Source organism: Lissotriton vulgaris, chromosome 5 (genome assembly GCF_964263255.1).
Source record: "Lissotriton vulgaris chromosome 5, aLisVul1.2, whole genome shotgun sequence".
Classification (NCBI taxonomy): Eukaryota; Metazoa; Chordata; class Amphibia; order Caudata; family Salamandridae; genus Lissotriton; species Lissotriton vulgaris.
The window spans coordinates 1,823,609,072-1,823,631,874 of NC_141693.1; the positions used below are offsets into that span (position 1 = coordinate 1,823,609,072).

General features: G+C 47.2%; 1 protein-coding gene across 1 annotated transcript in view; it reads left to right on the plus strand.

Moving 5' to 3' along the window:
- The window catches only part of TTLL6 (tubulin tyrosine ligase like 6), a 279,018-nt gene that overhangs the window by 72,718 nt on the left and 183,497 nt on the right, over positions 1–22,803 (plus strand). Inside the window, exons 6-7 of the mRNA XM_086920507.1 lie at positions 12,468–12,553; positions 21,818–22,043. Of these exons, the coding sequence (XP_086776633.1) occupies positions 12,468–12,553; positions 21,818–22,043 (312 nt within the window). The remainder of the gene's footprint in view (positions 1–12,467; positions 12,554–21,817; positions 22,044–22,803) is intronic.

Consider the following 22,803-nt stretch of genomic DNA (forward strand, 5'->3'; position numbering starts at 1 on the left):
CCTCGACGGAAGAACACAGAGAGTCCGCCTACCACCGTACAAGTCAGAGGCCACCGAAGTCATCTGCGGCGTCCCCCAAGGATCCTCGCTGAGCCCCACCCTCTTCAACGTCTACATGAGCCCCCTCGCGGCCATCGCACGCCAACACAACCTCAGCATAATCTCCTACGCCGACGACACCCAGCTGATCCTCTCCCTGACCAACGACCCAGCCGCCGCAAGAGCCAACCTGCACGAAGGGATGAAAGAGGTAGCCGAGTGGATGACGACCAGCCGCCGGAAACTGAACTCAGACAAGACGGAGGTCCTCATCCTGGGCTCTTCACCCTTCGCCTGGGACGACTCCTGGTGGCCTCCCGCCCTGGGCACCGCACCCAAACCGACAGACCATGCACGCAACCTGGGCTTCATCCTGGACTCCTCCCTCTCCATGACCAGACAAGTCAACAACGTCTCCTCGGCGTGCTTCAACATCCTACGCATGCTACGGAAGATCTTCTGGTGGATCCCCACCGAGACCAGGAAGACCGTCACCCAGGCCCTCGTCACTAGCCGACTGGACTACGGCAACGCCCTCTACGCCGGTACCACCGCCAAGCTCCAGAAGAGACTCCAGCGGATCCAGAACGCCTCAGCCAGACTCATCCTCGACATCCCACGAACCAGCCACATCTCCGGACATCTGAGAGACCTACACTGGCTCCCCGTCAACAAAAGAATCACCTTCCGCCTCCTCACCCACGCACACAAAGCCCTACACGACCAAGGCCCGAGCTACCTCAACAGCCGAATCAACTTCTACGCTCCCAAACGCCACCTCCGTTCAGCCAACCACGCCCTCGCCACGGTCCCCCGCATCCGAAGAGCGACTACAGGAGGAAGGTCCTTCTCCTACCTGGCCGCCAAGACCTGGAACTCCCTCCCGACCGACCTGCGCCTGACCCAAGACCACCTCTCCTTCAGGAAGAAGCTGAAGACCTGGCTCTTCGAGCAGTAGCGGCACCCCCCCTACCCCCAGCGCCTTGAGACCCTACGGGTATGAAGTGCGCTCTAGAAATGTCTTTGATTGATTGATTGACACTAAACTTGCGACTTCCAATACGGTGTGACTATGACTACCTTTGCCTATTGGCGGCAAACCTGTGCAGAGAGACGCATAATCATTGCGAATGGGGGAAAGGCATACCCCGCTTCCGATGTCAAATCTTGCAGTAAGGCATCCGTGGCCGCCTCCAGAGGGTCCAGCTTCCAACAGAAGAACTTCGGTAGTTGATGATCCAGCCGAGAGGCAAAGAGGTCTACCGATACCGGGCCGCAAAGTGCATGAAGCCTTTGAAAGACTTGGGGGTTCAATTGCCACAGGCTCACATCCGACCACTCGCGTGAGTACCAGTCTGCTATCACATTGGACGCTCCGGGAAGGTATTCCGCTGTTACCGAGACACTGTTCTGAAGGCAGAATACCAGACTTCTTTGGCCATGTCCGCTAACACCTTGGACTTGGTGCTCCCCAGGTGATTTATATAACGGACCGCTGACACATTGTCCATTTTTAGGAGTACATGACAACTGAGCTTGTCCTCCGTCCAACACTTGATGGCGAAGGAACCTGCCAAAGGCTCCAAGCAATTGATGTGGAGTCACTGCTCGTCTGCAGACCACTTTCCTCCTGTAAAGAAGTCCCCGCAACTCTCTCCCTGAAGAACCGGGCCTTAGGGCCTGGCGGCGCAGGGCATGCTTGAAATCTCCGAGTTCACCTGCCTTGTTTCACAGAGACACGGAATACTCTGTTGGGCGTAGAAGACCAAGTTTTATTAGCTGCAGCTAAGCACAGTTGTCCCAGAAGTACACCAAGTAGGTTCTCAGGATTCTTCCCCTTCACTCCGTGGCTCGTAGTCTTTTATAGCAAAAATACATCTATACAAACATACACCCAATGTACAAAGTTTTAGCCAATTAGAAGAGTTTGAAAACAAGGTGTTGCGTAACCAGAATGCTCTCTGCTTACATGTTGTGTTTTATCCAGCCCCCAGAGTTAATCCCATAGTTCAGTGTTGCAATGGCAGGACATGTCTGCATGCTTCAAAAGAAAGGTTGTGAAATGGGAAAACACAGGGAGAGAATGGCAAAGGCCAAAAAGATAAGATAGGCAAGAGAAGAATACTAAAGGCTAATAGATAGTTGATACAGGGATTAGGTAGTCCAGACAAGAATTAGTTGCAGGGGGAAGATCAGGACTGAGAGGTAGGTGTCCTTCAGGTCGAGGCTCACCATCCAGTCGTTGGGGCACAGGAGGTCACGCAGCCGGTGGATTCCCTCCATTTTCTAATGGCGGTACACCAAAGAGCTGTTGAACTTCTTCAGGTTGATAACCGGACACTGACCCCCATCCACTTTGTCCACTAAGAAGATATTGCTTAAGAAACCCTTTGGATGGAGGGAGGAATAGTCTATTGCCCCTTTGCAAAGATGATCGTGGACCTCCTCGTCCACCAGAGCCGACTGAGCATTGGAGAAAACCATGGGCCTCGGTCTCACTAACTGCTGTGGGGTCCCATAAAACTCTATCTGAAAACCCCTGATGGTCCGAAGCCCCTTGAGTCAGAGGTAATGACCTCCCAATTGTATGCAAACAGAGCTAGTCTGCCCCCCACTGGTATGTGGGGATACGGAGAGAGACTCACCTGTTTGATTTTGCAACTCTCCTCTGCCTCCTCCTCTGGTGACCCTGCCCCTGCCATTTCTTCTAGATTGCACGAATTCTTGCTTGGGCTGCTCTGCATTTTTCTTGCCAGGGGCTTGGGTGTAGAAGTGGCTGGTCGAGCGCCCCCGGCCACGACCGACCCCGACAAAAACCTTAGGATGAAACACCCTCTTAATAGATGCCTGCGCCTTGTCTAGTGTAGTAAACATGAGGACACATTTTGTGAGCTCTTTCACAATGGGCTCACCAAAAAGCCACCTGTCCGCCACCGGCCCCGCTTCTGAGGAGGCCAGGTACCCCAGTTTCGGGTCGACCTTGAGGAGCAAGGAATGCCTCCACTCGGCTGAAAGGGCACACTTAGTGTTCCCTAGGAATACTATGGCCCTCTGGGCCAAACCTGAGATGGAATTTGGGGAAAGCATGGTTCCCGAGGCCATAGCCTCCTCCGCTAGATCCAATATTTTTGTGAGGGGTCCACATGCGTCCCGGAGTTTATCCTGGCACGCTTTCCGGGAATGGTCAATCCCTTTTTTAGGGTCCTTAATATACTTTTGGGAAGGTGGCCGTCCTGGCGTCTATCTCTGGTGTAACTGCCACCTTGCCCGCCAGAGCCGGGGGAGGACACCCCAGCCCCGCAGGCAAGCCCTAACCTCTTTCACAAGGGGTTTCCTCATGCGACCGGCGACAAACTGCGCCTCCTTTTCGCTCGGGGTCCAAACAGAGGAACGAGGGTGGTTCAAATGCTCCGGGACCAACATACTAGGAGGGGCTGCTGTCGCATCCTGGGTAGGGCGCCAAGGCCTGGAAGGGCCCAGTTTGTTTAGGGACTCAGTAGGGGACTTGTCACCCTCGTCATCAACACCTTCTGGGGATAAAGGGGCAACCTCCACTAAGGGCTCTACCTCAGGGACAGGGGAACGTGCCAAGAAGGCCTTTTTAAAGCGTTCAAAGGCCCCCATCTCAACTGTTGCCTTTGGTTTCCTCTTAGGGGGGCGCGAAGGGGGTTGGCGTTCTCCAGAAGCATAACAACATGCTACCTCCATAATGCACTTCTCAAAGGGTCCCATGGCTGCAGCAACTGCGTGGTATGTAGATGCATCCACTGCGTCGCAAAAGTCATCATCGATAGGGAGGACCTGAAAGGACTCTTCTTCCACGTACTCACCTTCCATAGTACCAATGCCCTTACTTTTGTCAGGACTGAGGAGTCGCACTATTTTGAGGAACCTAGGTTCACAGATTTTTGTGGGTCAAGGACCCTATTTTTTTGGCTTGCAAGCAAGCAATACGGGTAACCAACCCACTGGCTCAACACCCACCAGATAAAGGGGGTACTGTCACCATAGATATCACCAATCTATATAAAAACAGTTTGCCTGAGCGGAGCCCATCCAAATAATATAGGTAATGACAGCCTCTATAAGTGTTTGGCTCACTGGGCGACTATTGACCCCGAGGGGCTGCATAAACATAGACCCAAACTGGGTGTCTAGTCTCCAGGCGCGAGGTAAAACGGTTCTGCGTTCCTGACTGGAAACTATCGCTCCGAGCAGCGAGAAGGAGACGTGATGCTCTTTGGCGCTCTCTGCTGGCTGCATGCGGCACCGCAAGCCCGAGAAATACAGAGGAGACGTGCTGCTCTTTGGCGCTCTCTGCAGGCCGTATGCGGCACCGCAAGCCCGAGAAATACATAGCAGCGAAACGAGCGATGAAAACGGTACCGCAGTGACAATGCTGTAAGGAAGGAATAGCGCTATCACTCACACAAACAAAGCATCATCACAGCATTGTAAAACAGACATTTTCTATACAGTCAGATATAAAGAACGTGCTAGAATACTATAACCAAGACCATAGAGAATGGAAAGTGACTAAACTTACTGGTGAGCAGGAAAAAAAGGAGGTATCCCAGCAGTCTCCACACCTTCAGGGCAGACATGGAAGCGGATTAGCTGACCTCTTGGACTGACCTTTCCCCATGGTTCTTAGGAAAGAGTTTTTAGGTTTCGCCTATTATCATTCGCTTGCGAATGTAATAGGCGAAAATTCAAGTGCTCGATTCGACTCGTCAAACCACTGCGGTTTTTCCACAGTGCATGTGAGTCACGTGACCACAAAAGCGGGTCATGTGACCACACAAGCACGCGCATCTCCCTAATCCGCCTGCCACACTTCTCCTCCCCTCGCTCGCATTCTCGCCCCCCACCAGGCTCTCCCGCCCCCATCCGGCTTCCCTCTGCCATTTGCCAGCATTGCGAAACACTGTGAAGTATTTACTGTTTAACATGGGCTAAAGGTCGGATTTGAAAACCGGAGGAAATGAGAGATCGCGCCAGCCAGTATATGAGGTAACAGAGCCAGCGCTGTGCATAATGTTAACTAGAGGTGATGTGAAGTGGTGCTGTGGAGCACTCCATCCCAAGCAGTCAGAAGGAGCTGCGGGCTGTATTAGTGTGCCTAGGTTATGGGTCCTTGTTTAACAAAGTGAAAATCGGGGAGGAGCTACGCGGGCATCCAAGATGGTCGCGTGAGCAGAGAGCTCCCGAGACCCGCGACGCCCTCATCGATCTATCCTTCTGATATCCTGGTTACTTTGACGGGCTTTTGAAGTACTACTCGTGCTGATGCTGCCGCACTTTTCAGGGCCGAGATCGGACTTCGGGAACCATCTCTACGTCTTCCTAAGTTTTCTGGCCTAGCCCCGGACGGGACCGGGGACTCTGCTGCTCTGGATGGCCGAGCAGTAATTCAACAACAACGGTCGCCTGGCATCTGCTCAACCGGTGGTGTTATCACTTTCACTTTCGGTTTCCATTCCATCTCCGGACTGACTACCTGGGGTACAATCTGTATTCCTGGCTCCGGTAGTCTCATCAGCTCCACGTTCTGACCATAGCCCTGGGCCGGCAGTCTGTGATTTTTCGCGAAAGTGCTGCTTTGGAGACCAGCGGGTCGCTGCCATTTTACCGGGACCGGGAAGACCCATCGGGGTGCTGATTCCAATATGGCGACGAAACCCAAGCTGGAGAAGCGCAGAAAAGTCACTAATCGTGGGGGATCAGTCCAGTCTAACATAATAGATCGCTATACTCAGCCAAGAGGCTCCCCCAGCACTGCTAGCCGCAGTACTGAGGACCCGAGGACGGACCTGATGACTGCATCGGAGGTGTCCCTTCAAGACCTCATGGCCGCCATTACAGGACTCAAGGCAGATATGGGTCAACAGTATGAGGCCATCGTATCCAAGATAGACACGGTGGCGGTTGATGTTACCCTTATTCGAGCTGACTTGGCTAAGACCAATGAGAGGGTCAAAGCATTGGACCTTAAAGCCACCAGTCTGGTTAACGACATGGCAGAAGCTCAATCTGAAATCGGAAATTTGCGGTCATCGCACGATCTGCTGGCCAGACGTATGGAGGAGTACGATAACAGGGCCCGACGGAACAACATCCGCCTGGTCGGGGTACCGGAGGACAGTGGTGCTGCTTCGATCGATTTACTGGTCGAGGAATTAATTGTGACCAAACTTGCTCCTGCAGGCCTTAGTAAGTTCTTTGCGGTTGAGCGTGCGTACCGCTTTCCAGGTGGACAGACCAAGCCGGGGGCTCCCCCGAGGCCTATTATTGCTAGGCTATTCCACTTTCGGGACAGGGACGCCATCCTTCAGGCCTCTCGCAGACACGGCCTGCTGAAATTTGAGAACAGCTCCATTTCTATCTACCCTGATTTTACTCCTCAAATGCAGCGGCAACGATCGGGATTCCTGGGAGTGAAACGTCGACTGAGAGACTTGGGACTTAAGTATGCGATGCTGTTCCCTGCTCGCCTTCGTATCGAGTACAGAGAACGTACTTTCTTTTTTGATCAACCGGACAGTGTTAGTGACTGGCTGGATTCATTGCCAAAGGACGACGCCGAGAGCAGGGGCCCCGGAGGCGCAGACGGAGGCGCATCGGCACAGGAATGACTTTGGGTCCTGAGGTTCGATTCTGGGTCGTAACTATTTGCAGAGTATTTTCTATATGCCTTTACTGTTAGGCCCAGGGGTGGGGCGGGATGGGGTTGTCTCTCCCTTCCTCCTCAGGGGTTCTTTGTGTAGATTTTCTGAAGGGGCGACAGGCACACTGCAGTTTGGGGTGGCTTATGAGTCAGCAGGGGTGCAGGGTGGGGGGTGGGAGGAGGGGTCTTGGTTGTTGTTTGTGTTCTATGTTCTTTTTCCCACATGGTACTTTTTCCCTTGCTCTGAGGTTCTGGGAGGGGATGCTTTGGGGGTCTTACAAGAATGGGGGGGGTGACATGAAAGTGCTGTCTTGGAACGTTAATGGTCTGGGAGACAGGATTAAACGTGGTATTGTGCTTCAATTTATTAGATGCCATTCCCCTGATGTGGTTTTACTCCAGGAGACCTACTTGATAGGAAATGCTTGTAAAGCCCTGGATCGCCGAGGATACCGACTTGTGGCACACGCTGGCTTTACATCCGGTTCCCGGGGGTTGGCATAATGTTGAAATCCTCTTTGCCCCTTGAAATAGATGAGGTCGCTCTCGATGATCGGGGTCGATATGCTGCTGTCTCGGGGAGATGGGAGGGGAGGCTGATTGTAATTGTTGCTGTTTATGTTCCCCCGGGACTCCAGGCTGCCACTTATGCTGACCTTGGCAGGACTCTTCTAGGGCTTCCGGATGGTCTCCTGATCATAGGTGGGGACTTCAATTCGGTGGTATCGGGCGAGTGTGACCGGCTACCCCCTAGGGTTCTGCCGTTGTCCCAGATGTGGCTGACTGAGTTGATTGAGACCTTTGGGTTAGTGGATGTTTGGTGGATGCTGCACCCCACACAAACTCAATACACTTTTCATTCTGGTGCTCATGGCAGCCTCTCGAGGATTGATTACTTTCTGATGCTAACTGCTAACACCTCCTTGGTGCGTGGGGTCAGGCATCTCCCTAGGGGTATTTCTGACCATTCCCCCCTGTTGCTTGAGGTTTCGGTGGGGGGCTTTTCTGGAGGTAGGGTCCCTCCTATCCATCCTTGGCACTTTAGGAATCCTCAGCTTCGCTCGAACCTGGTTAAGGCGATCGACTGTTATTTTGATGAGAATGAGGGATCGGTCGCTTCCCCTACGACTCTGTGGGAGGCTTTTAAAACTTTTATACTGGGTTCCGCGTTGTCCCTTATTGCGGCTGATAGGAAGGCAAGGAGGGAAACAGTGTCAGCTCTTGAGGCGGAAATAACTACGCTTGAAAGTGAATTGGGTGGAGACGATAAACCTGCAATTTTGCACTCCTTAGCGCTGAAACAGGCAGACTATAGAGCCTTGGTAACTGACGCTGCTAAAGTGATGCGTATGAATCAGCTAGGCCGTCTTTATGATGTGGGTGATAAGGCTAGTAAGCTTTTGGCGTGGTTGGACAAGGCTGAGAGATTGAATCGTGTGGTGCCCGTAATAACCCGTGAGACTGGTGAGTGTGTGACTGACCCGGGGGAGATTGTTGAATGTTTTGTGGACTATTTTCAAACGGTATACAGATCTGTGAGCGACCGAGATGAGGCTGACTCCTGTTTGCTTTTGCGCGATATCGTGCTGCCCTGCGTGTCGGGGGAGGATAGATTTTCTCTAGACGCACCCATTACGGTGGATGAGATCGCTATTAGGTCCTTGCGATCAGGCAAAGCAATGGGGCCCAACGGTGTACCTATCGAGCTATACAAGCTGCGACCAGACAAAATGGCTGCCCATCTGCGCACTATGTTTGTTGATGCATTCGAGCCGACCAGCGTTTGGCTACCATAGGAGTCATCTACAAGGATGGCAAGCCTCGTGACCGATGCACCTCTTATCGCCCCATCTCGTTGCTCAACGCCGAGCCTAAGATTCTGGCCAAGGTCCTTGCTAATCGTTTATTGACAGTGATCTGCGACTTGATCCATCTGGATCAGTCCGGTTTTATTCCCCATCGAAATACAGCTCTCAACCTTCGTAGACTCCACAGCGTTCTCGCGAGAGCCGAGACTCTTACTGAACCTGCTGTTGTGGCCTCCCTGGATGCCACGATGGCCTTTGACACCATTGAGTGGCCATATTTGTAGGCGGCCCTTTCCAAGTTTGGTTTTGGCCCTAGCTTTATTGCATGGGTGCGGCTCCTATATGAACAACCATTGGCCCAGGTTGTAGTAAACGGCAGAGTTTCTGACTCATTTACGCTGGGACGTGGCACCCGTCAGGGGTGCCCGCTCTCTCCACTTCTCTTCGCATTGGCATTGGAACCCCTCGCAGCGTGGCTTCGCTGGGAGCCCTCGATTAAGGGGATCCAGTGGACACTGGACCTGGAGGATCGCGTCTCGCTATACGCTGACGGTATTCTTCTTTATTTCACCTCACCTCAGAAGTCCCTCAATGTGCTCTTCGATGTTCTCACCTCTTTTGGGAAGAACTCCGGGCTCGTTATTAATAGCGGGGGTATTGCCTCCGCTACCTCGTAGATTCCCGATCCAAGTGGCGGATGATGGCTTTAAATATTTGGGAATTTTTATTTCTATGGACTCCTCAGTGCGCTATGACCGTAATCTCTATGCTCCTCTTCGTCGCCTAAAGCAGGATGTACGGAGGTGGCGTGACTTGCCTCTATCTCCACTGGGACGGGCGGCACTTTTTAAAATGATGTCCCTCCCTAGGTTTTTATATGCCTTACAAATTTTTTTTGATCCTGTTCCCTCCCGTTATTTCTGTGAGGTTGAAGGCCTTCAGAGGCAGTTAATTTGGGACAGACAAGCCCGTATCTCCCTATCAAAACTCACGCTCCCATGGTACGATGGTGGTATTGCTCTGCCGGACATCAGGCGTTATTATTGGGCTTCACAATTAAGTGCGATTAACCACGTGACGTATTCTCCAGGGCCCACTCCCGCTTTCGCTATGGATAAACTCCTGTTGCCGGGCGGCAATTTCAATAGAGCCCTATACTCGAAGGCACCACTCCGACTCCTGACTGGACCTACGAAATGCGCCGTGCGTGCATGGAAGGATGCGACTGTGGCTACAGGTTGGAGTGATAGATTGACGCGCATGACCCCGTTGTATGACTCTGAGCGGCTGGGTAATCTGTGGCGGATGAAAGGGTTTGACAGACGGGACATGATTGGTATTAGCAAGGTGGAGGATCTTTGGGCCAGAGGCACAGTAAAGTCCTTTAAGGCCCTGAAGGTAGAGTATCAACTGGACGACAAGGAGTATTTTCGTTATCCTCAGGTGCGTCACGCCCTGCTCTCTGCCTTTCCCCCTGGGACGGAAGTCCCCCAGTCGTCCCCGCTGGAAGATCGTATTCTGGATGGCCATGTACCAGACAGTACGATTTCTTTAATTTATAAAAAGCTCATTAACACCAGGGCTGATCTCCTGGTGAAACTTCGGGCCTCCTGGATAGCAGATGGCCTCGAATTGGACGACGAGGACTGGCAAATGGCGATTTCCTCCCCCAAGGAGGTGGCTATTCCGGCTCGACTTAGTTTTGTGCAATTGAAGATCCTCCACCGAGTCTACATGACTGGTATGCGTCTGGTCCGGATGGGGCTCTCGACTGATGGATTGTGTAGGCGTGGCTGTGGTATGAACGGCACCTTTCTTCATATTCTGTGGGAATGCCCGATTATTTCCGCTTTTTGGTCTAGGGTGCATGATGTAATGGGGCGAGTCATTGGGGTCCCCCTCCTTCCTGAGGCGAGGCGCTGCCTGCTTAATGTGTGGGAGCCTACGGATTGTACGGCCGCTCAGACCTTTTGGATCACCCTGGGCAACATGGTTGCCAAGAGGGATATAGCGCAACTCTGGGGCTCCCACAGACCACCTGGAATAAATGCCTGGAAAGATAACATGGATTGGTGCATGTTTCGGGAAAAGACAGTTTATGAGGCTCGGGGTCGTCCCAAGAAATGGGGTAGGATCTGGGCACAATGGAACGAATACCGTGGAGACATCTGTACCCCACCACTTGATTACACTGATACCATTCCCTCATCCCCGTAATTGACGTTCCCTTAGACTAGCTACCATTCCTTTCTAACGTCCCTTTTGGCCGTCTCCCTGCCCCTTGGAGAACTTGTTTCATTCTTGGAGATTGATTTCCCCTTTTTTCCTCCCCCTCCCATGTTCTAGACATTGTTTTCACCATGTGAGTGTTTCTGTTGTTTGTTTGAACTTCATCAAAATTATAAAATGAAACCTTCGTTATCCTTTCTATGATGTTTTATGCCAATACACTGTAATGAACCGACTTATGGCTTTATCCGCAACGTAATGTGGTTGATAACTTGGTCTATTGTCATAGCGGCCGGCCCGATTGGGTTGTAGGCAGACGCTGTGTAATGTGCATTTGATAATAAAGGTTTTAAAAAAAATTAAAAAAAAGTGAAAATCACTTTGCGAGTCATTTGAAGGAACGGAAAAGCAGTCACGATGCTGAAACCTAAAGCACAGCGCCCAAGGGCAGGAGGGTGCTGCGGGCGGGGTACACCATTGTTGTGTGTGCCTGTGCTGGTAATTTGAATACTGTGCCGTGCTCAAATCTAAAGCATGGCGCCCGGGGGTGGGAGGCGGCTACGGGCCGCTGGCCCTATTGTGTGCGCCTGTGTTGTTAAACTAAATAGAAAAACAATGTTTAGATGCAGAAGAAGATAAAGGTGTGAGTGCGCCCTAGAAAGTTAAAGCATGATGTAAAAGCAAAATAAAAAAAATAGTTTTACTTACACTGCGAGCTATTTGAACGCTACCATATGTTCTGTAAATGTAACAAAGCGCGCGCGGCTGGAGGTTGCTGTGGGCGGCAGCCACAATTGTTGACTGGGCGGCAGCCGCCATTGTTTACTGTATGTCCATGTTATTGTAAAAGCAGGCGCTGTGCTGAAACCTACAGCGTGGCGCCCGGTGGTGAGAGGGGGCTGTGGGCAGCAGGCGCCATGGTTGAGTGTGCGCTGTGTTGTTAATTAACTAAAACAAGCACTGGCGTTGCCAATAGGTTTCGCATTTGGAAAGTTGGAGCTATTGGTTTTGTAAATGACATTTTATATTTATATATTGTTATTGACAATGCCAATAACGATATATAAATATAAAATGTCATTTACAAAACCAATAGCTCCAACTTTCCAAATGCGAAACCTATTGGCAACGCCAGTGCTTGTTTTGTTATAATGTTGAATCTGCTGGTGATGGAAAATAAGGAAAGCAGAGCATAATCCTCGCCTCCGGTGCTGCCATAGAATATCTATGCATTTTAAGAAATTAAGATGAACAAAAACAAATATTTGAAGAAACATTGGGTTAGTATACCAGATGCCATTAAGGTTAGGGCTTTTGAGGTCTGTACAGGTAAGGGATATAGGAATTTCTAGCTCTGGTTTGCTGTCCCTAATTTTGTGAGCCTCTGCCATGTAATATTTTGCCCAAACATCCTATAGTTTCCGCTTTTTCTCTAAACAAATTCCTATTGCCTTGAAGCACTTCCTCCTGGGAGTATTTGAATATTGGCAGAAGTAGTGGTCAGCAATGGATGGGAAAGACATCTCTGATTTTTGACAAAATGGACTTTGATGAAATGAAAAGTAATGCAGATAACCACTTTTTTGGACCTGTGTTCCTTCCTTGATGCCATGTATCAATGCAATGCTGACTTTAGTGAGGTGGCGCTGTATCTTGTGCCCTACGGCTTGACCCTACTGATGTGGAATGTTTTATGTGCTATAACTGTATTTCTTTAATCCTAGGATAACATCTGCATGCACCTGACAAACTATTCTATCAACAAACACAGTGAGAATTTCATCCGGGACGACAACTCGGGCAGTAAAAGGTATTACCAGAAGAATTTGACTTTCTGTGAAGTGATGCAACGGTCTTGTCTTGTGTGAGGTGCATGTGCTTGCAAGGTATGGTATGGGTGCTGAATACGGTGTATGAACTGTGTAAGTTGTAGGGTACTGGGCAGGACGTATGTAATCTGGTAACCATTTACATGCCTGCCAATTAATATGTATGTGGCTGGTGAGGTGTAGCTAAGAGGTGCAGTGTGTGCTCTAAATGTGGTATACTCAGATCCACTAAAAATTTGCGGCAGCTGAAGACTAAATTATGAAACAGAGGTGACTAAATTGTGCTGCAGAAAAGGCAAATAATGCAGAGATATGCCTCGCATTCTGGTATAGAAAGAAATGATGCATATTTATCAGATCCTATTAATAATAATATTCATCGAAAAGAATGTTTTTAACCTTTCATGGTAGCACAGGAACACCATTTTGTATATACTGTCTTTTCTGTGGAGAAGTGTGGCTCAATGGTCAGTGCAGCAGACCCTGATGCAGCGGTCTAGCCCGGGACCAGGGTTCAATTCCCCGCCTCGGCGGGTCTTGGGCTCAAAATTCCACGGGCCTGATAATTCTCGCCTCGGTGCCTGTTCCAATCATGGAGTCCCACTCTGCAACTCTGGGCAATAGCTTGCTTAATCTCCACAACGGCCCCCACAACGCTAAGGATGCCTGGCCTCCTCCTGGGGGTGCCCAGGAGTGGACGCCTCACAGGGAGAGCCAGGATGGGTTCCAGAGCGGTATTCGTACAAGCGCCTTGAGACCCTTGCGGGTGAGTAGTGCGCTATACAAGTATCAATTTTTCTAACACCCATAGAAAAATGGTGTGTGCAAAACGTACAGTGTTACAGAACGCAAAAAAGGACTAAAGGTGATTATTAAGGGATGGGACTTTTGTATCTTTATATTTAAATTTTGTTTTGAAATTAGAGTTCATCTTCGATTTTACGATGTGCTCACACTATAGGCGTCTCAAAGCACATCTTCCCATTAGGAAAAAGCCTGCAGACAATACTGTCTCACTTGGTGGCCCCATGAGATACAAGACATCAGACCTTAAATAAGAAGTCAAATGTTTAAGATTTTTTCAGTACACTGATTACCTTCTTAAAACGACTGCTGTTTTTGAACTTTGGCTGTGTTGCAACATGATTTAGCACAAATAATGTAGGAGTAGGTTTTCTTAGCAAAGAAAAAATATTATTTCCACGCTCTTTAAATATGTTGTTATTTCTTTTATGCTGCAAATAAAAGCAATTCCCCTGTAAATCAATTGGGGCGTCTACACCTCAGCTAATTCTGACAATTTTAATTCCGAAATACAGCAATCAACAATTGAAAGTTTATCTGTAACTTCGCTGCAATAGGTGGTGCCTTTTTAGGTCTCGCCTAGGCAGCACATGCGCTGTTTCATCGAGAGATGCTGTGTACAGTATAGCGGGAAGCTCCGCCAACTTTCCGCCTATCTTTTTGATTGGCCGAAATTCTAACTGCTGCAATCTGATTGGTTTTCGGCAATTTAATCCCGCCTCCTGACGGCCATGTCATAATTTTTCTCCTTCCATAGCTATCGGTCCCTTTACTTTTCAAACACTTTTGTTCCCATGCCTTTCCCCCGTTCCTTCCGCCATCCATAAGTTCTCTGACCATCACCACTCCCCACCCACTCCCGTTCGTGCCTTCTTCAACCCCTGCACTTTTGTTTACAATGCAATAGGTCTCACGTAAATACGAGTCCTATTGCATTTGTAATTGCTTGTCTTCTCCTCTGATTGGCTCAGTGAATTTGCACTCTTTTTTGTCTGACCTGTCTAGACTCTTGCATGCGTGCCAAAACTCTGCCTCTGATAATAGTCCTCCCAAGCCTGATAAACTGTGAGTCTGACTCCTTTATCAACAAGCATGCTGAAATTTGCAGTGCTCTCGCATTGGTTCCTTGCTGTAGATTCAACAGTTTCACCCTTACGGCATAGTCAGCGCTTTGAGCGCATTGACAGTCAGACGGCCGTGATTGTATAATCCTCCCGGGGTTTGTGAGGGAATCATTGGTTTGGCAAGAGCCCAGTGTTTACCACCTATCCAAATTCCAGGTGATCTTGAACTGTGATCTGCAGGGCTTGGATTTATTTTTTGTGGTGTGTTCAGTATATGTCATTAATAATAACAGAGAGTAAAGCACGTTGTGGCTTTATTCTCTGTTTTTTGGAGTGCTTTCTTCTACGTCACATTTCAATTTAGGCTTATGGCTTCTGAGAGCCATACGATTTTACAGCTTTGGCGTTAATTGCTTGAATCTGATCAATGCTGGGCGCTGTAAATTTAATTGTATAAAGCTGCAGTGGGAATTGGTTATTTCTGAGTGTTGTTCGTCGAGTATGCATTTACTGTGAGGGCACGCGCAGCTCTGGTCATTATAGATGAGACGGAAGCCAAACACTACACAAAAAACGCAGCAACTGCGCATGTGCGTTGAGGTCCTTGCTGCACTGAGGGCCACAGTAAAGTGCAGGGGATGGAATCTGCATGTAGTCAGTGACTCCTGACCTGGTGACGTGTTAGTGAATGCCTCGTTCCGAGCTGTGTTGGGGATGGACCTGATCCCAACAGTGGCACATAAAGCTGAGTGATGGGGGCACTCTGCCATACAACCAGATATGTTTTTATTTATATGGGAGAATATCTCAAGAGTGGTATGGATGCAGCAGTTGCACCCATATTAAGTTCTCCTCACTCACTGCCCTTGGAGAAGAAGCTCCCAGGTGAAGATCAGTCTGAATAGCTCCATGTTTAGAAACCTAAATGGAAATAGCCGGGTAAGGTTTTGGGTGTTTTATTCACACAACCACTGGCCTCCCCCAGGAGGCAGGAACTGCCAATACTAGAACCCTCCCTTTTGGACTCACCCCAAGGTTCCTCATTCCCAGCACATTCCACAGCACTCCAAAACGCCCAACAAAAACTTGAAGCAGAGGTAGTTTATTTAGCTGAGAATATACCAAAGTCGGCGGGCTTGGACCACTGTGATCTGCACCATATTTCTGCTGTTTGAAGGCTCATTGGCAGATAAAGTGAAGGTGGCTGATTGAAAGCTCATGGCGAGTGTGTAACAGGAGCACTTTTTGCAGCTACTCATGGATTGTGCAGTCGAAACTAATTGTCCACAGACAATGAAGTATGGGATTCTTTTTTAGAGTTGTTCATGTACTTGCCATTTACTCAGAAAGTGTCTGCAATCTTGTTCATGGAAGTTGCAAAGAAAGCCCAAGCTAAGAGGGTGATCAGGAACTTTGCCATAGCCTTAAGTATTTGATTATTATGCAGTTTTAGCTAGCTTCAACATCCTCCAGCAGACACCTAAAACCAACAAAATGGTATCTAAACACAAACCGCACCCTTCCTGTTTATTTGGAGGGGGAGGGGGGGGGGTTATATATAGTGCAAGCTCAACTTGAAGGTATGGGAGCGCTTTACATGAGCACCAGTTGCATTACAGGTGGACGTTTTCATTTAGTTGGGCACGGGAAGACTAAGTGATTTGACTGGAATCACAGGATGTTGAGCGCCCCTGCCGAGACTTGTTATTTTAGAAACTGCTGCCTCTGAAGCATAAATGTCTTCTGTGAGGGACACGAGGTGCCTTACACAATTAATATACTAGTATAAAATATAAAAATCGCTACTAATTTTTAACCTTCGAGTAATTTGCTTTCAATGCTGATTTTTGCGAGCACGAGAAAGGACCGACGGTCAATCAGAGCTGCCCCGGCAGCTACCGGTTAATCTTTGTGGTGAGGCCAGTCGTGGGAGGGACAGAATGTGTGTTCCACCCTCAAAGGAGACACGTTCAGGATTTTTACACGTTATAAACGTTGAAATGGTTGGAACATCTTTTATTTTGCCATTATGACAGTGGAAAAGCCTTTACTGCAAAACAACTTTGGCGACTATTTCTCCCTCTAAATGCTGAGCTGTAATTAAAGGTAACATGCTCGGTTTGTATCCCACAAAACCCGTTGTGGGGACCACCTCTTCCGTATGTAAAAACAAATATTTTGTTAATTAGACAAAACGCGTTAAGTTTCTGTCAATACTTCACGCAGGGTTCAGCGGAGGAGTCCCACATCTTTAGAGTATCCAAGCGCTGGTTCGTCTCAACTTTATCAAAGCCAGTGTTTATTTTAAAAATGGGGAAAAAAGGGATTCTGCAAAGTAGCTTTATATAGCCTAGGAAAGTGTGCATAACACTGCTATGATTTTTTAACTTATATGAAAACGTCATAACACAACCTACTCACATCGGTGATTTTTCATTAGTACTTACCATTTTGTACCGATGTGCAAATAAGACGATTGGTGTTTGCTGCTGGTAGAAAAAAGGGGGGAGCAGGCAGAGTTTGCTCAAGGTCACATAATGTTCTTCAACGAAGAAAAAAAAAATGCCCCTTTTCCCATCCAATACTCATTGCGATGCTAATAAAGGGCTCTTCCCTTTCCAAACATGAAAGATGAGACTCATGTAAAGGTAAAATTAGTTTACTCCGTTGCCTATTACATAAGCAGTGACAATCGTGCAAACCCTTTGAACAACTTCTAGTGCAATGTCTTTTCATAAGGTGAAATGTCAGCGCCACCTGTTTGCTCCATCGTTGAACAAACGATGTTGTTGCCAATGGATATAGCGCCTCCCTTCAGCGAGCGCTGCATTATTTATGACCCGTGGACCCTAACGGCAGGACCCACTGGTTCGCCCTGCGATTCTCTGGCTTGGGGGAAGGTATTTGTAACGAGCGAATTTTACAAAAAAATTGTTAAAAAAATAGCGCTAACAAATATTTTAAAGAATACATTAAGCTATACTTAAAAAACATTTCTGTTCCTTTCTACTTCTCATAACATTAGCATTATAATACTTTACTTTATTAATAACTACACCACTAAACTCATCAGTATGGCGAGACTCATTGGCATTGTCAATGCTTGTTTATATTAACGTGCCCAGACCCGAGCACTCCAGCTACTTCTGCTGCACATTCTTGTCACGTGACGTGTACTTTGGAGCTGTTATAAAACAGGGGTTGACCCAATGTAGTCAAAGGACCTGGGTATTTAGCAGTACAGACAACAAATGGTCCTAGACATAATTTTGCTAATGAGAATAATCATAGCATTCGGTCAATTTTATGACTCAAAACCCAGACTGAATCTGTTGTCTCAATAGCATAGAGGATATTAGCCCACAGCCTCAAAGAAATTTAATTACAGTAAGTGCCAAAGAAACAATGAAACCAAGAAGGTCCTCTTGGGACGATTAATTTAATATACCATATAACAATGTTTGAAAATCAATCTAACTATGTACATATATTTACACACATCATAACGCAAATTACAATTTTATAAAAAGAGGAGACGTGCACAGAGAAAGATAAAGTAAGTGCTCAAGTGAATGATCAAGAGGATCAGAAAATAGTGTAGATGATTTATATACAGAGAAATAATGAGCCTGTCCTAGGTAATGCTTGTAAAAAATATTTATTTTTTACTCGCTAAATGCTATATACAATTCCTTGGTCCTTCAATTGCACCGTTGGCAATGGGGTGGCCAGGAAGAGAGAGGGGGGGGGGGCAATGGACAGGGATTAGTAGGTACAGGCTCCCAAGGGGGAATGTCGTCGACGTTTCGACCCAACCATAAAGTGGGTTGTTCAAGTCCTCAACAACGGGTCTTCATCAGGACGCATTCCATAACGCTGATCGGTGAGGGAAGCTGTGCACCACTCAGCGGAGCAAGAGTGAGACGAAAGAAACAATATTCTTCGCCCTCACGAAAAAAACGGGCACTGTGTGTCTGTTTTGTTGGAGAATTAACAAAACCAGCGATTTAACGCCTTGACATTCAATGTCAATTTGGCTTGGAAAACGTTTTTTTGAATAACAGCAGTGTATACACGAACTGGTATATCTTTGGATTTTAACATTGTGGGTGCGGATCAATCGACGCACTTTGTCTTGACAAGGCACCACTGAAGGGTGCCCAATGAATTCTAATTGACGTGCACTCTGAGAGACATTCCCCTTTCCCACTCCGTCCTGATGAAGACCCGTTGTTGAGGACTTGAACAACCCACTTTATGGTTGGGTCGAAACGTGGACGACATTCCCCCTTGGGAGCCTGTACCTACTAATCCCTGTCCATTGCCCCCCCCCCCTCTCTCTTCCTGGCCACCCCATTGCCAACGGTGCAATTGAAGGACCAAGGAATTGTATATAGCATTTAGCGAGTAAAAAAGAAATATTTTTTACAAGCATTACCTAGGACAGGCTCATTATTTCTTTGTATATAAATCATCTACACTATTTTCTGATCCTCTTGATCATTCACTTGAGCACTTACTTTATCTTTCTCTGTGCACGTCTCCTCTTTTTATAAAATTGTAATTTGCGTTATGATGTGTGTAAATATATGTACATAGTTAGATTGATTTTCAAACATTGTTATATGGTATATTAAATTAATCGTCCCAAGAGGACCTTCTTGGTTTCATTGTTTCTTTGGCACTTACTGTAATTAAATTTCTTTGAGGCTGTGGGCTAATATCCTCTATGCTATTGAGACAACAGATTCAGTCTGGGTTTTGAGTCATAAAATTGACCGAATGCTATGTGTACTTTGGAGCAGCACTCATGGAGGAACAGGGACTACTGCTTGTCATGCGTGACATTTGCCACCAGTCGGACTTCTCTCCAGGGATTGGCTTCAGTCCCTTTGAGCTCCTTTTAGGCCGCCCTCTCTAGTACCCCTCTTACTCGTTAGTTAAGAAAGGAGAACGAGACCCACTTGTGATGGATTATGTGCTGGCTAGTCCTGAGGAATAAAAGGGCTAAGCGCATGATTAAAACATGGACCAGTATTCAGGCTAGCCAAAAACGGATCAAAGGGTGGTATTATCAGAAGACCAGCCCACCCATCTGCCAGGAGGGAAAGATGCTGTTTTAATCAAGCCTACAAAACCTGGAGCATTTTAACAGAGATTTACTGGTCCTTCCACTGTTTTGAAGGTGAACAGTGAGGTCAACTACATCTTTGCCATAACGATCCCCAGGCCTTCCATTGAGTGCTTTACTATACACCAGAGTAGATATGGCTGACATCCTTGTGGCATTTGGAAAAGATGAAGGGGGAGTGGGATACTTTCTAACCTCCTTCAAAGAGTAGGTAGAGATGGCATAGTGGAGAGAGTGCAGCTCTTTCCCATTGTGTCACCTGAATACTTGTCTTTGAACCTACGGTTGTCTAAGGAGACACTGGGTGTCTGTTGCCACACAAACCCACATAGTCATTCTTAAGCCTCACTGTGTACTATTACCACTTTGCGGATAGCTATGGCACTAGAGTTGCTTTTTTGGGCAGCAATGACCTCCAGGAACCAACCCAATCAATTAATTAAGGTTGAGGAATGTGAACATGGCTTAGAGTAGCTGAAATGGGCTCATTAACCATAGGAACCTTCAGGAAAGGTTCTTGCAGGTTGCTATTTGTTCTGCAGAATCACAAAAGGTTAGAACACTCCGTTACCTTTATCAGCTGCTGAGAACAAAAGTGGGCACCAATAGGAGTGGTTTGGCATTGTTTGGTCCTTTGAACAATTTTCACTCTGCTTGTTTGGCGTTGAACTAACAGTAGAAATTCACATATACCGCTGACATTGTCTTGAGGGCCTGTAGAGAGACAAACCGAAGTTGTGGCAATGGGTATTTTCATTCAGGGTTGAAACTTTATCTTGGAATGAAAAGTAAGGCTTTTCACCAGTGGACAGACATTCAGTTGCTTAGAGTCTCTTCCAGTCTCCCGAGTTAACTATACTAGTATATTTCAGGATTCGTATACTGTTGCGATGTGGATCCTAAGCTATGTGAAGCATGGTTTCGTCTGCGTTTTGGTTCAGGTTTTTCTTTCCTTGTGTGGTATTTGACTCCTCTTTGGGGGGCTCCAATCTCCAAAGACTCAAAGGTGAGTCTGGTGATGTGCACTTAGAGAGCCTCTGGCTGCTGTCTGAAGGATGCCCAAAGGGTCTTGAAGGGTGACCTCCTCCGCTTCTTGTGAGGAAACCACCTAGTTGATGACAGTCTTTCAAAAGCTGTTGTCTACCCAGCTGCAGATGTCTACCACCTCCCTTAAGAAAATACCTTGCTGAACCCCACAAAGGCACCATATCTACCCCACCATGAGTGTGTCACATTATTGAAGCGAACAGGATGCCCTTTAAAATCAGAGGCAGCTTTCCTCTTGGAGAGAGGGATGGATCCTGGATGTGTCCTAGTGAGACTTACTTATTTCCTTCGATGCACATTAACTGTCAGGAAGCCTGGGGTGGGGGCAGGGGTGGAGATAAACCCTGGATATGCCCCACAATGGCATACTTTCCCTCCTTGGAACTGTCAGGATATCTCAGTGAAGTAAATGCTCTCCGCAGAGACATGCAGTGATTTGCAGCCCACGGATTTCTATTGAGGCAATGCTGACTCGGTCGTGCATTCTTCCAAGTTCAGTAAACTAAGTAGCAGGATATTGAGTTATAGATGCATCTGTCAGTTATAGAACTTAGAAATAGCATAACACTGTGAGAATCACTAGATTAACTAACAAATAAAAATTATTATCACGCCCCCCAAAGCCTGTGTCAAGCATAACATGTTCAAATAAGGAGGGATGAACATACTAAGTTCTCTTAAATGTGACTCTCACCAGTCTGCCTGCCAAACCGTTTTGATGCCAGTGTGACCATGGACATTCACCATGACATTTAAACTTGGATAATTGACTTTTTTAGGATTGGGAGCCCCTTCACCATCAGCCCCCTGAAGCCAGCCCATTGAAATGAGCTGGACTTTGTGTGCCAGTTAGCAGTCTGGGTGGTTGGATGTCGTAGGGGTATTCTTTTTTTATCTCTCTTTTCCAGTATGGTGGGAATAATTCCTCTGTAATTTGATAGTCGATGAAATAAATCAGTGGGTTGACAGCCCGAGAGTCTAGAGCTTTCAATTCTGAAATTGAATTTTGTCCTAGTTTTTTTAGGTTGATGAAATTTATATTGCTGAGTTGATTAAGAATGGAACCCATTTCACACGTAAATCAGTTTCTGGTGTGAACGGTGATTGCTCAATGTTATTATTAATAGTACTAATACTGCATCCTGTTAAGTACTTACTGGGAAGGACACTCTCCAATCTGATGTCCTTTTTGTCTCTAGAAAACTCTCAACGATCAACAAGTACCTGCAGAACCACGGCTACAACACAGAGCAGATCTGGGAAGACATTGAAGATGTCATCATAAAAACTCTGATCGCCGCTCACCCGACCATCAAACACAACTATACCTCTTGCTTCCCCTCCCACAGTGCAGGCAGTGCTTGCTTCGAGATCTTGGGCTTCGACATTCTTCTGGACAGGAAGCTAAGACCCTGGCTACTGGAGGTAAGTCCACAACTAAGGGAACCCAGAGCCCGTCACCCTGTGATGACTCTGTGTAGGCACAAACATGTATTTCCCCAAAAAATACCAGTGTCATGTGTGGTGGCCAAATTTCTTTAAGATGGAAGGCTTACATAGTAATATCTTCGATAGCCATGATATCCCTCAAATTTGGACATATCGACCCTGGGGGCACATCACATAGTAGTTATCCGTCAGATTTTCTCGTAGGGCACATGGTTAGACAATAGGATTATTCCTCAGATTTAAATAGATTTTGTATAGTTAGGTGAAAGGACTATCAATAAAATGTGGACTGGGCTTATTGAGATATTGAGACTATCTTTTAGACGTAAGGTGTACAAGAGTGCTGTTAATAGTAAATATGTTGAATTATTTCTCATTTATATTATACATTAAAAATGTGTGTTTGAAATATTTAAGAAAAAATAAAAAACGGTATAAAATTTGACTGTACTTTCCCATCTGGAGATCTCCACCAAAAGATGAAAAGTTACTATTAATACCTTAAAACTTGAGAATTATGTTGTAAGGAGCTCCATCCCCTCTTGTGATGGGCTGGTGATGTAGACATCAAAGCCTACACCTAAATGTAAATCTCCACTTGGAAATGGAGAACAGCAACAAAGTGAAGGGTCACACCTAGATACAGGAGCAGATTTACACCCGAGAAAATATACACTTGTATAATTTACCTTTTTGAATTTGCCCCCCCTACTTACATTAATTTATCTCTCCGTTG